The sequence below is a fragment of the Lineus longissimus genome, chromosome 2 (genome assembly GCF_910592395.1).
Source record: "Lineus longissimus chromosome 2, tnLinLong1.2, whole genome shotgun sequence".
Lineage (NCBI taxonomy): Eukaryota > Metazoa > Nemertea > Pilidiophora > Heteronemertea > Lineidae > Lineus > Lineus longissimus.
In genome coordinates, this window is record NC_088309.1 from 3,014,675 (window position 1) to 3,028,233 (window position 13,559).

A 13,559-nucleotide genomic window follows, 5' to 3' on the forward strand; every position below is an offset into this window, starting at 1 on the left:
AGATGCGCGAGACTACACATTTCGGAAGCGTCCAATCGGTAGCAATCTGTACGGCCTCGTTTTCGGTTTGTTGACATCATGGCGGTCGTGGTAACAGATTTCCTCCAAATTTGTTGATATAACTCACAATTCTGCCGAACGGCTGTATAAAATCGGACTAAGCTGCTGATCAAGGGAAAGAACAATATACATAGCCTGCATAAAACATAAGTTGACCATCATCATGCCTGTCTACATCAGAGAAAACATGCATATTCCTCCACCATCCATGATGTCCAGTTATCTGGATGATGAGAGTGACTTCATCACTGACCCAGAACAGATGAGGGACCAGCTTCCGCAGCCGTACAGAATGATAAATAAAATAGTTGCTTACATCTTTGATGAGAGTTGGGAAGTTGCACAGTGTAGAGAGGAGCGGAGGATCCTTGAAGAGTCACGTGTACGGCCACCACAATATGACTGTGGGACACCCATGGAGGTGAATCTTGTTTTGATTATTGTGAAGAACTGCTTTTTTATTCAACTTTGAACTTACTCAACTTTGAACTTGTTCATACCCATTACAATTGGATAAAGGAAAACATCTTGACTGAGAATTAGATTTAGCTCAACTAATGCACTACGCTCTACACCACATCTTCACAAAATGCCCAGAACAACATGTAATGTATACCGATTACCATACACACACAAGCTTCCTAGAGCTCTGGTTTTAATTTATTAAGCTGCAGTAGCTTTCCATTTGACTTAGACTGAAAAATAAGTTCAAACAGATCTTGTAAATTTTGTCATCTAACTTCAAACGGTTCTTTATCTATTCCAGCTCTTTGGCAAATGTGGATGTTTGGCTGACAGTAAAGACGGAAAGTTTGTGTTTATTGGGTTACAAGACGGACTGGCAGTTGTTGATGCCACCAATCAACAAACTATCACAATATGGGAGGAAGAGAAGACGGAGATAGTGACCATCAAGACAAGCATAATGGCTGGAGGACAGAACTATGTGCTGAGTACATTGGATGACATGGGTAAATTTCAGTTGCTCTTTTTATCCTGTAATCTTAGGTAAATCTGCTGAGTATAAGAGGGACTTATGAATACATTAGATACCGGGTCATTTGTATCAACATAACTGAACTAAACGAAAGATACCCTTCGATTGTGTGCTGAAAATTCCTACTGATCTTACAGATTTCTATCTATGAAAAACTCAAATTATCTTTAAAAATTTTCAGGCACTGCAAGAGTGTTTGCCTTTACTGGAGAGAAAGTTTATCTGCTGAAGGTTATGAATGAGCCCCAAGAGGGTGGATCCAAGGTGTTGGCTACAAAATGTGAATCCTCGAATGAAGGTGACTACATTGGTGTTGCTTTGGAAAGTAAGTTATCATCCTGCAGAGTTCTTTTAAAGCAACAGAAGAAAACCTAGCAAAGGGAAACGGCTGCTCATTCTGCTGTAGCCAAATGGTTTTTAAAAGTTTTATCACCAGAGGGAATCTATTTCTAAAAGTACTGAGGTTAAATCAGTTATATAGAGGTGGAAAGATTTGTGGATACATCATTTGTTTTAGGAATCAATATGTCTCATCAGCTACGGTCGTAAAGACTTCAAGCATACTTCAATTATTCCCTCCCGAGTGAGCACACTGACACTTGTGTTTTCATTTCAGATCCAACAACACTTGAAAGATGGCTAGAAATATATCGAAAACCAGAAAACTGGGTAAAAGAACTGGAATCGGTGAAGAGCCAAGCATCAAAAACTATTCAGACAACTGTCAATGTCAAGGCACCAACTCCACACACTGTAAGAATCTCCTATGTTTATCTGGTAAAATATATTATCTGTTTAATTACATAGTGGGCAATTTAGTTCATTAATTTAGATTTTAGATGTTGCAGTTGCTTATTTCATGTTCTAGACTTTTGTTTTATTTCTTTTCAATGTACAAACCTTTAGGATGATGGCAGAGATGCTCCAATAGAAATTAGTCATCCCTCCGAGAGTATAGGAGGTAGCACTGTAGCAGACGAACCACCATTGAGTGGCCAGGAAAGTCAGGTGAGTTACTTGATGCTGAAATATTTAAAATTTGTTATCAGTTTGTGTGAAATAAACAGATCAGATGCAAGTTGGCAATAAGATTGAATTGCTGTAGACTACACTTTATTATTGTTTCAACATTCCCTCATCTGCTTTAGTTTTTGGCCGTAACTTATTTATTGTTCTGTGATCTGTTCTTTGGTTACCAAATGTATGCAATTTTATCTCTCGATATAACAAACTACACTCTAGGCTTGTGACACACCAAAAATCCATAAGGGAGAAGTAGTTTTGCTTCATAGTGAAATTTATGCACGTTTGGCTTAGACTTGAACACTGCTAAAATAAAGACTTTGTCTGCAGAAAGGTGGACTTTTGCACATTCTCTGGGAATTGACACTTTCTTTTAAGTGTAACAGGAAAAAGAGAAGGGTGGTGTCTTGTAAAATCACAAGAGATCGCATTGATTTATTTAAAGGTTAATGCAACAGGTTTTTTTTACATTTTATCCTTTTAAAAACATCAATACACTTTTATTTCATAGCGAAAAGCACCTCTTAGGAAACTGAAAAGTAGGAAATCAAGCCAAAGTGATCTTGTAAGGGAAAGACTTCATGTAATCTGTTGAATGTTGTAATATCCAAACAGCATTATAACCAGTATATACCCATCCATGCATTTCCCATGTGCTGCCTCTAGTATGCTTTCAGTGGATCTAATTTAGTGCTTCTACTAGGATTAGAAAAGGGCAGGGTGCAGTTTTGGCCAAAAAGCATAAAATTGCGTGGTGAAGTCAAATTTGTAAATTCAACCAAAATTCTACAGAATTTGCCTATTTAACAAGGAAAAGGAAAACTATTCAGATATAAGGATAAAATATTCTGATAGCCCCTTGTTTATTGCATTTTGGTGGGCAACCAAAAATGGGCATAACCATGAAATTTGTAAGCTTGTTAATGTTCCCATCTCCTTGCTTTTGACCGCTGTTCATGTAGTGATCATTATGCATTGTAGCTTTCTCATAGGAGTGCAATTAGAAGAAGTAGATTGGTTCGTATATGAATGTTAAATTCAACTTGCACCCAAATCAATAGTCAGTGTCAGACACGTAGCTTTTATTATTGGCAGGTATTATGAATATAGGGGTCTGTCAAGAGCAGGTTGGTTTTCTGTCAGATGCTTAGCTGTGGTGGTAGTGAATTCATGAGATTGTACTAGTAGATCAGGTTTGGTATAAAGATTATGGTTGTTACAGTTGATGAAGAAATAGTGGGAGGTAGTCAGAGAATCGTGTTTTTACTTCCTGCATTGCCTTCGATCATGAGAATGTCCAGCACTTAAGAAAAACGAAGAACATTGATGACTTCTAAAAGAATGTTAGCAATGTTTCCCGAAATTCTGAGCTAGGCTTTTATAAATGGCTTCGCCTTCTTTTCACCTTAATTGAATGCGGAGTATGAATCTACTTTGCAGGGTTCTGGAAGCCGATTGAATTCCCCTGTACAAGGAGGAGCTGACAAGCAACAGGCTTACAAATTCAGTCCTCCATCTCTGGTACTAAAAGTGAAAGCTTCTCAACCAATAGCTTGTAAGTAAATTATAACACTTTAACGGTCTCATTGCTGGTGCTTGTGGTGGTTTACTCTTTAATCATTTAAATTGAGCTTGATAAAGTTAGTTAAAAAACATTATCATTTCAGTCAAAAACTTCCTTTTCAGATTCAACTGCTAACAGCCCATTCCAAGCCCTGAGCAAGATTGACCAAACTGGAGACGTGATTGGGACAGGCCTCTCCCATATTCTCACTGCTTCTCACCTTGAACTGAGAAAGACTGTGTTTGAACATCTTCATGAACAACATATCAAATATTTACCTCAAGAAGAAGAAGAGAAAGTCATGTAAGTATAAAATTGCTAAATCTGTTAATTCATTTCAAGATGAGTGTTCTGAGATTTCCAGACAATTGCCTGCAAACTATATATCTCTGGTGCTGGGGCTTGTTCTTTGTAAAGGTAAATGTGTTTTACATGAAGCAAGTCTCAATTGACTAGCCTGGGCTAGTACCGTTTCTGTTTGTCTCTGTTGTGTTTCGTTCAGTGAAATGTAGCTTTCTTGTTCATGTATAATTTCTTGTGTTACAGCCAACCATCGTTCCATTTCTTACATCCTGGCCGTATGCTGCCTGTAGGTCTGGAACAGAGCAGTCAAGCTGGTTTACCCACCTCAGTGGCAGTATGGTGGACTGGCGGCACACAGCTGATGCATTACTCATTACTCAAGTCTGCAAAAGGTAGGATACTATTGTGACGAAGCATGTAGAATCCATGATTATAACTTCCGCTCAGAAAGCCTAAATTCGAGCTGAAAGGCACGTCCTGTAAAGCAAACTTTCTATAATTTGCCATGCTGATCTATCATTTTCTTACTTAGAGATTGATACCAGTCAACAATAGCAGCCAGTATGCCAGCTTCATATAACTTACAGTTACATTTCCTATATAATATATTCTGATATAGCATTTTTCCCTCCTAGTAATTGAACACCCCAAATCATCAAAACACAAGGAAGACAAAAGCGTTGAAATCCTAGGTTTGTTCTGTGCCTCATCACGATGCAAATTTTGCTTTCATGAAATATTTTCTCATGCATGTCTATTTTGCTGCTTTACTCTCTCTTTGTTTTACAAGGTTTCAGTTCACAGAACCACAGTCTCACTCCATTTCTATCCTGACTTTTGAAATCTCAATGGAACACAGCAGAAACGTCCATCATTTTCACCAATGTCTGTCATTTATCAATCACTTCACAGCCCACTTACACAATGCTTGGGTCAAAATGCTCTGGATATTTTATCCAATAAAGCAATGCGAGTGCTACTCTTTTACACATCTTTTTTCTCCAGAATCGTACAAAGTGCACAGTTACAACACATGTATTCAAGATTTATCATGTGGGGGGGTGGGGCAAGATGGAGTCAATTGCAGCCTGGTTTATTGTTATTGAACAGTGCTCTTCGGAATATGTAGCATGTTTTTAAAGATCGTTATTCACTTCCAGGGAGATTCTTCAAGAATTCTCAGTCATTTTCATTCTACCCTTAATTTCTTTCTAAGTTCTCTTTAAGGTGTCACCTTGGGCTTTTGTATTTGAGGCTTCTAAAATGCATCTTCAGATTGAACTTTTAACTTTTTTCAGATGTGGAACATAAACCTGATCTAGTGTGGCCATTTTCCTGTGCGATTACGTCAACTACAGCAACACCTGATACGTCCATTGTGGCAATTGGTCTGGAGAATGGAACTGTCATCATCATGGATATAAGAATGGGTATCCAGAGAAGAGCAGTTAGTGTAACAGACAAAGCTAAGATCAGCCAGCTGACCTTCCTCAACCCAAACATCAGCTATCAAGAGATCAAGACCTACCCGCCATACCCAGTTCAGACGTCATCTTATGTGATGGTCACCTGCGACAATGGGTTCACTACACTTGTCAATACGAATCTCAGTGACGAGTCAACACCTATCTCTGTGCTAGAAAAGTAAGTGTGTCACAGTCAGGCAGTATGAGTTAGACTCAGTTTTCAATGTTTTCCTATGGTAGCTGATGATAGCTACTCTTTGGCTTGAGAAACTGAACATATTCAGTATTAGAACTCAATGTTCTTGGTGTCGTAACATACCATTGTCACCAGGTCAGCAGGTTCCGCATTGAGCAATGTACTGCAAAACATGTTCTTATTATTGCTTTGTTTCTTTTAAGGGCTGAGGAACAAAGTGACTTGCCATCCCACATTGAACCAATAGAAAGTTTGCCTGAACTTGTGAGTATTCACATTCTACATGTTCTATGATTAGAAAATTTGACTTATAGTGTGCCATAAGACTTTCAGATAGACATGGTCTGGACAGCTTCCCTCCTTCTGGTGTATGATTTTACCCCAGAAAAAAACCTTTGCTTTCTATGTCCTGTATCATATTTCCTGCTATGATGTTTGTTTTTTTCTTTTAGATTCTTACCGTCTATGAAGATGGAACAATCTTCCTTCAAGACGTTTTAAAGAAGATGAGGTTGTGTGAAGTGGTATTGCCAGACGACTATGAACTCACTGCTCCTTGGGAGCCCATCACTGCATTAGGAGCCTCAGGAAAAATGCTGTTTCTCAAAGGTAAAGTCAATTTAAAAAGAATAGACGCATGTGTAAGGACTTGGAAGAGATTAACAAAGGGAGTTGTATTCAAAGCAACTCCTGTAAATGAATTAGTGGCTCAGAAAATGTTTTGTAAACACAAATTTCTTTTCATATTCAGGAACTCAAAAGGAAGCATGTGAAGAGGCTGAGGAGAAAGAGTCTGCCATATTTGTATTCCCGATCAGATCATTCCCAGTGTTAGATAGTTACTGGAGGATGGACAGAGAAGTGCTTCCGTATTCAGTCCATACCAAAATAGATGACAGACTTGAGTCTTTACTCAGAGAAAGGTAAAGAATGATAAACTTCCCATCAGCTTAATTTTCACGTCTTGACTGTAGTGCCTAATGAACTGTCTTGATGTACGGCAGACTCTGTATTGTTGGTGGCGCTTATCATCCAAGCTACCTCTGTTCATGTTGTAAACATATCTCGGTCTTCAAAAATTCCAAATCTTGACAATGGTTAAGTATTAAACTGTCTTTCCCATGCATTTTCTAATGACAACATTCTGTATAATTGAACGAAGTAGGCTCTTTCAGTGGATGAACACCTTTGGTTCTCTTTAGCCAAGCTGATGATGTCTTTGAATCTTACAGAATCACAGTACAGCCATTCAGACAAGCAAGAATGCAGAAAAGATGGGAACAGTTGAGAGATGAGTTAGAAATGCTTCAGAATATCAGAGAACAGAAAAAGGCGCAGTCGAAGTTTGTCTATGTGAGTATATATTCATTTTGCAGACCAGATTTTAGTATTTGTGATGTATGTATATCTGGGCACTGCCATTATGCTACTCTCATTTTCCCTGCAACTTTTATTTGGTGAACTGACTACAAGATGAGTATGTTGTTGACTATAAGAAAGGGTTATTAGTATTGTCCATTCTGATGTCTTTGTCTAGCACCTTAGCGCTAATGTGTTTCTTTTGCAGAAAACTGTAGTCTTCAGAATCACAGTCATACTGCTACCAAAGTTTCCGTGCACTTCGCTTGCCTTTGAATCACAACCAACTTTTGACATTGGCATATTTGTTTCCAAGCTTTCAATGTTAACCATGAACCCTTATCCAGTTCTATGGTTGTTCATATTTGCTTCAAATTTGTTATTCATGTACATTTACAATCCTCTCTCTCACAGCTTGAACAGTAAAGGTAAAGGCACCTGAGTGTTTTTGCATGACATTTACTTGCATGAGTTCTGTTTTAGTTTTAGCCTTTTCAAACATGTTTTGGGCTTGGTTTCTTTCTTCTGAATGGTTAACGTATTTGGAGAACATGACAAATGTTTCGTCTTACAAATGTAACCTTAATTCCTAACACTCTGACATTTCTGTGACAATTGGGATGGTATTGCATTCCCAGAATCTTTCATTGATTCAATCATTCACAGCCACAAAACAAATGCAGTATTGAGTCCACTCCAATAAGTTAACCATTCACTTACACCTTTCCTTAGGTTTCTTGCTGAAGCTTGTACTTTGCAGTTTATTCTCCTCTTTGTTCTTCACTTCTTGACCACGTAGTCAGTGTGAAGCCCTGACTTATTCTCCTTGGGTGTGGTTTCTTATTCCCTCTATTCTCTTTCAGGCATGTTGTCACTGATGGTATTTAAGTTGCACTGTATTTGCAGATCATAAACACATTGAAAATGAAAGTGTGCTGTAGTATAGCACCTAAGCCCAGTTCAAGATATGGCTTGTAAATCTGTCCTCATAAGTAATCTGTCGCGGTTTCTTTTCAGCATCTCTGGGATGTAAGTTTAGTTGTTGTTCTATTCAGATAGATATTTTCTGGATAGAACTGTTGCATGCTGTAGCCGTCTATCTCACCAGCTGTCTCACTAGAAATAGTATTGCAAAAAAACTATTTACTCATCACTTTTTGCTACCAACCATGTTGGAGAGAGATTCTCTTGAAATGAGTTGTACAGAGATCTCTGATTTAGTGTGAAGAAAGAGACATTTTCATGTTTCTGCACCACCGCACATCAGCTCAGAGCACAAAGAGAAGCTCAGGACTTACTACTGCCTTTTCACTGGGCACCAGTTTTGTTGCATGTAGACCTAAAGAACACCATGCCGTGGTCACACACCCCTGCACTGCACATTTTCGTTGAGGAGGGTTCGCTGAATCTCAAATAAAGTGACTCTTATGTGTTGTTATGTTGTCATTATTCAGCAGTATGTGATTCAGTCTAAATAGCACAGCAGTCTATGATTAAATATATGAGAAGAGGGGGATGCATTAAACTTTTCATGGATTTATAAACTTGTTCATAGACATATACCAAGAATTTCACACTTAATCAATTGTTATTTCAGGCCGAGTCAACTGTTGATGGATCTGAGGACGGTGATCGAACAGTCCGCTTTGCTTAACCTAACTGTGCAAAGGATCATAGCACATCCAGGTTGTTGGCAGGAGCCTTTACCAGAAGAGCAAAGACGGAGACAGAGAGGTTTAGGCTTCCTACATACAAAGATACCGTGATAACTATTGGATTATTCATGGATTTGCATAGACGAGGATTGCCTTGATAGATATGAAGTTCGAACATTATATCTGTTGATGATTGTGGTACCGGTATGCTACCATACACGGTAGCTATGTATCTGACAATATCCTGAACAGAAATGATACGCTAGAAGATGTGCTTTGAGATGTACTATTCCGTCCTACCATACTTTTTTTGCTCAAAAAGAACTATTCCTTCCACGAGTCTGTACGTTTTGAAGTACTGTATTGTTATGTACTGTCCATAATGCAATATGTTGAATCCGTCCATGGGGAAATACTTGTTATTTAAAACTTTCTTTAACTTTCTGTGAATATGAATGTTCCAACTTAATGTAAATAAATGAATATGATTCCGAATGTGATATGAAATAATACATTACATTTTTTCAAGAAAAAAGTCCTTGTTCTTGTTTATCAGGATCCACCTCAACTGGCCCTTCATATTCTGTAAACTGTGAAACTTTTGCGACTCCTTCTATAATAGACCTGAGTGTGCCTTCACTAGTACAAAGTGATTAGAAATAGTAGAGATGACAGAACAACAGACGTGAGGAAAGACTCACGTTTGAACACAGACATCGCTTTTGAGTTCAGTGTAGGTTGTGCCCAAGAGTGTACGTAGGTTGTGCCCAATGTGAAGCCTACTGTTGTGATGAAAATACATAACAAATCGTTCTTATAATGACTATGCGCAAGGAGAGAGGTTATTGTGGTGTGATGATTTCCATTCATCCCTGATCAGTCTTACGAGGCCAAGTCACAACCAGAAGGCTAGGATAAGATCACATTCTACAAGCAGTCCCAGTACAATGTGAGGGTATTACGCTTGCAGCTGGAAGTGATGAGCTATTTAATGACTGCCTGAACAGAAGTTTCACCACAGCATGGCAAGAGATGGCATGATGATGGATCCATTTGTGGTGGCATTCTTCATCTTCGTGTACATTTCATACAGTCGATCCTGTTCATCGGATGTACTCAGTCGTCCTCTCCAATTCCACCCAGTCTCCATACAGTTGATCCTGCATGTTGGCCAGATTTCTTGTCTGTGGGGTTTGTGCAGAGGGCAGTCCTTCAGCACATAGATCGCTGTCATCGGTCCCATATTGCAAGAGCATTGGTCGGTGTCTCCTATTTTGTACTTGTGGAATAGGCGGTACCGCATCCTGTTATGCCCGCTTCTAAGTCTGAAGATGGTGACTTGTTCTGCCCTTGTCAGCTGATGATAGCTCTTCTGTCGGTCATGGTCCGGGTGGTTCTGCTTCCATGAGTTCTTGTATGCAGCTTTGATGTAACATTAATTGGCCTCCTCATAGGATAGGGAAGTATTGTTTTGTTCCATTTTTCCTCCTTCCTTTGCCAGTTTGTCAGCCTTTTTTGTGGTGGCATGCTATTGGTAAAAATGTGAATCTCGCACTCATGGAGTGTGAACTATGTTCAGGTCCAAACTGATCTGGATGTGCAGGTAATGGGATTCAATATGTTTAATGAATGAGGTTGTGCAATGATAGACTCGGATATCACCTCAAGGCATGGCTATCACAATCTGGAATCCTCGTGCACGGTGTAGCCTTGACGAGGACTATCACAGTATTTCCTATACATAGCCACTGCAGTGTCTTGCTAGGCTCATCATGGGAGCGGGGTTGTACTTGGTAATAGGAATTATACACCTTGTGGAAAAATGACAACCTGGCAGTCACAAAACCCAGTACACTTCAGTTTCAGAAGGCTGTGCAAGACCAGTCACAATCAAGCCATTCCACAAAGAATGTGGCAACCACCAACAGAGACATCAACACCAAGCATTTCGGCCATCTAATGAGTTTGCTGACAGAGCAGTCTCTATGGTGTCCTTCATTTTTAATAAGGAATGAGTGACAATCGACATCTCTTGCTTGCTCATAAGTAAGAGAAAACATTCATGTACGGCAGGATCCTCTGGTAACATGTTGGGTACAAATATCTAGCATCAACAAGCAAACAATAATACAAAACACTTTTTCTATTAAAATCGATGTATTTATTTTTGTACAAATACATTCAAAGATGAAATGTTGATAAATAAAAGACTATGCATGATCTTCCGAATTCACACAAAAAAATAAGTTCCAAAAACCTTTGTTCAGTGTCTAACCAATTTCGCAGAACTCAGAACAACTTTCATTATGATGGCCACTGACTACCTTCAAAAATGCATCACCCCACCCAGCCGGCCAACTACAGATGATGTCTTTGGGCCTCTTTTACATGTAACTGACAAAGCTTGGCCGGTCAATTGATAAAATTCTCAATCCCCTCAGACTCAACATTCAAAATGAATGCAAAAAGTGATGACAAACAGTTGAGTTACCAATTATGTGCATATGAACAATATTTTCCTGGCTTAGATCCTATTCTTAGTGAATGCCAATGCAACATACATGTTCTAATACAACAGGGGGTACATGTATTTCAGGCTTGGTACTGAAAAGACAACCCTTGGTGAAATACAGTACTCATCTAGGTTTGCAAGAGTTCCATGTATTGCCACACATTTAACCTATGCCAGTCACTGAACACACAAAATGTCTAAAAAGTCTGTGGTATTAACTTGCACTGCGGTTAAACAATGACACTAGCGTCTCCTGTCACGGTCCCGATCCCGATCTGAGCGGTCCCGTTCCCTGTCACGATCATGGTCACGATCTCGGTCTCTGTCTCCAGTACCTCGCCCATGTCTCCTGCAAAACAAAATAATACGAATTTGTACTGAATGCTGAAGACAATCAGCCCAGTGATGGCTGTCAGGTCTCCTTCAGGCACAGGCTTAAGAAGTAGCTTTATGAATTGGTAACGAGGGTGCTTCCATCTACCTTACATTCAGCAAAGATGGTACCATTTGGAGAGAATGGGAGAAAATGAAGCTGTTCAGAACTCAATGCACAATGTTGGACATGGCAAATCCCTATTTCTGATAGCGTTATAGGCAAAGCTGTTCAACATGAAACACTTGATGTCTAGCTGATTCCTAATTTTGACAGAAAAGGCAGCTATGGGAAATACATCTCATCTCAAAGATGAAAGACTTTCCGTGCTCTGCTCCTTACCTGTTCTTTTTGCCAGTAGGTCCTCTGACAAATGCCCAATCCACACTAATTGTCTGACCGAGGATCTTGCTGCCGTTCAATTCTTCCATTGCTTTCTGTGCCTCTTTGAATGTCTCATACTCGACCAATGCATAGCCCTGAAGAGACAAATAACAAGCTTCATCACCAGTTCAGAATGCAGTCAGAACAGCTAAAACCTCATCTGAGAACTTATTCCAAAGACTTTAGGATTCACTAACAACAGACATACACTGGCAATTTATGCTAACATTGCACTGACCTTCAAGAAACCAGTTCTTCTATCAAGATTCAAATGAAGATTTTTAATCTCTCCAATATCTTGAAATTTATCGTAAATGTCATCTTCCTGTGCCTCTTCATGGACGCCAGTTACAAATAGAATCCAACCTTCAACAGCTGAAATGAGTACACACAGGTTACGTTTAAGACCTACACTTGTGGTAATTCAAAAATTTGAAAAGTGGAACTTGAATTTGAAAATTCCTAACTGTGCAAATACATTTTTAACAATGTCAAAGTGTCAACTGATATTCAAATACTTTAAATAACAGGTTTCAGTAAATTTGCATCATTAAAACTGCACTGAGCCAATGATTCTTTCTATTCACCTGAGCTTCAAGAATGTCAATATACACTGAAAATGAACAGCCTCAAAAACAGCTTCTCAATGAGACACTAAACATGAATCAACTTCACTTTGTCAGGGAGAAAACTTGTTGTGACAAAGGGCAAAGGCCCTGCATAGGGCTCTGGTGCTTGAAATGAAGATGATGATGAAAAACAATTTCATTCAAGTGATGCTCATGATTTTGATAACACTCACATCTTTGTGGCCCAGGGCCATCCTCGTCATCCACTTCCATTGCCTCATAGTCATCAACTGTAGTTCGCGTGGTACCCTCTGAAACAAACAGAGAAGTTAAAATGTTAAACTGACACATCTTTTACTAACCCAATGAGCCACATGAAAATACTTAAGTCCGTTTTTGTCCTCCCATTCTCCTGCGTGTAAACTTACACTTTTCACCGAGTGTTGGCAAGTTGGCCGACAAAGGTTACTTTCAACTATCACCAGGAAATTTTCAGGCCAATTACTTTTAGAATGTTCAGTGCATACTGTACCTGATCCAAAGCCTCGACCTTTCCTCCTTTTCACTTTTTCTTTAAGACGCTGCAAACCCTCTGAAAAATGAATGAAGCGATAATTACCTAATAATTACTCTTCAAGGCCCCTCACCAATGCAACCTCACCAAAACTATCACCAAACAATGGGTATGACACTTTCTCCATTGGGGATACCGATTACTGTTACACCGCATAACACACAATCGATCCATGCACTACTTGCACTATGGATGAATGCATATTGTTAGTACGTGATGTATTGCATGCATTGTATTGTAGTGCATGAGAGAGTGTATTGAAAAAGACGAACACGAAAAGGATAAAATAAGTGGAGCAGCAAGAATCGGATATAAGAAAATAATGGCTACAAATCAACATTAGATATAAGACATTCTAATGAAGGTAATATCGAAGGAATTTCATCTTACGATCTCCATCTTCATCGACTTCAAAGTCTTCCGCCGCAGCCTCATGCAAATCAAGAACGTCCGCCATTTTTCCTTGGCCTGGTAGTTGGTCCAGCCAGCAGGTGCGGGCCGGCAATTTATGTACGGTAATTTTG

At 39.2% G+C, this 13,559-nt stretch overlaps 2 protein-coding genes across 4 annotated transcripts; one reads left to right on the plus strand and one right to left on the minus strand.

The window, feature by feature from the left end:
- The first annotated feature begins 72 nt into the window (after positions 1-72).
- Positions 73-9,143, plus strand: LOC135501587 (WD repeat-containing protein 93-like). Of its 3 annotated transcripts, XM_064793777.1 has the most exons (16): positions 73-481; positions 827-1,031; positions 1,239-1,382; positions 1,674-1,810; positions 1,964-2,065; positions 2,592-2,645; positions 3,521-3,635; positions 3,767-3,947; positions 4,191-4,339; positions 5,246-5,591; positions 5,813-5,873; positions 6,062-6,218; positions 6,361-6,532; positions 6,842-6,962; positions 7,383-7,396; positions 8,566-9,143. In XM_064793777.1, the coding sequence occupies exons 1-15, from the start codon at positions 224-226 to the stop codon at positions 7,392-7,394; spliced, it is 2,214 nt and encodes a 737-aa protein (XP_064649847.1). In that variant the 5' UTR covers positions 73-223; the 3' UTR covers positions 7,395-7,396; positions 8,566-9,143. The 3 variants fall into 3 exon arrangements, with proteins under 3 accessions (XP_064649847.1, XP_064649837.1, XP_064649855.1); XM_064793767.1 differs by lacking the exon at positions 7,383-7,396 and having other exon boundaries at positions 8,566-9,142; XM_064793785.1 differs by lacking the exons at positions 2,592-2,645; positions 7,383-7,396 and having other exon boundaries at positions 8,566-9,142.
- A 1,630-nt stretch (positions 9,144-10,773) lies between these two features.
- Positions 10,774-13,508, minus strand: LOC135483521 (RNA-binding protein 8A-like). Its single transcript, XM_064764485.1, has 6 exons — positions 13,426-13,508; positions 12,994-13,053; positions 12,695-12,772; positions 12,131-12,267; positions 11,851-11,987; positions 10,774-11,484 (listed from the first exon to the last, which is right to left on the minus strand). The coding sequence occupies exons 1-6, from the start codon at positions 13,490-13,492 to the stop codon at positions 11,379-11,381; spliced, it is 585 nt and encodes a 194-aa protein (XP_064620555.1). The 5' UTR covers positions 13,493-13,508; the 3' UTR covers positions 10,774-11,378.
- Positions 13,509-13,559: the final 51 nt, after the last annotated feature.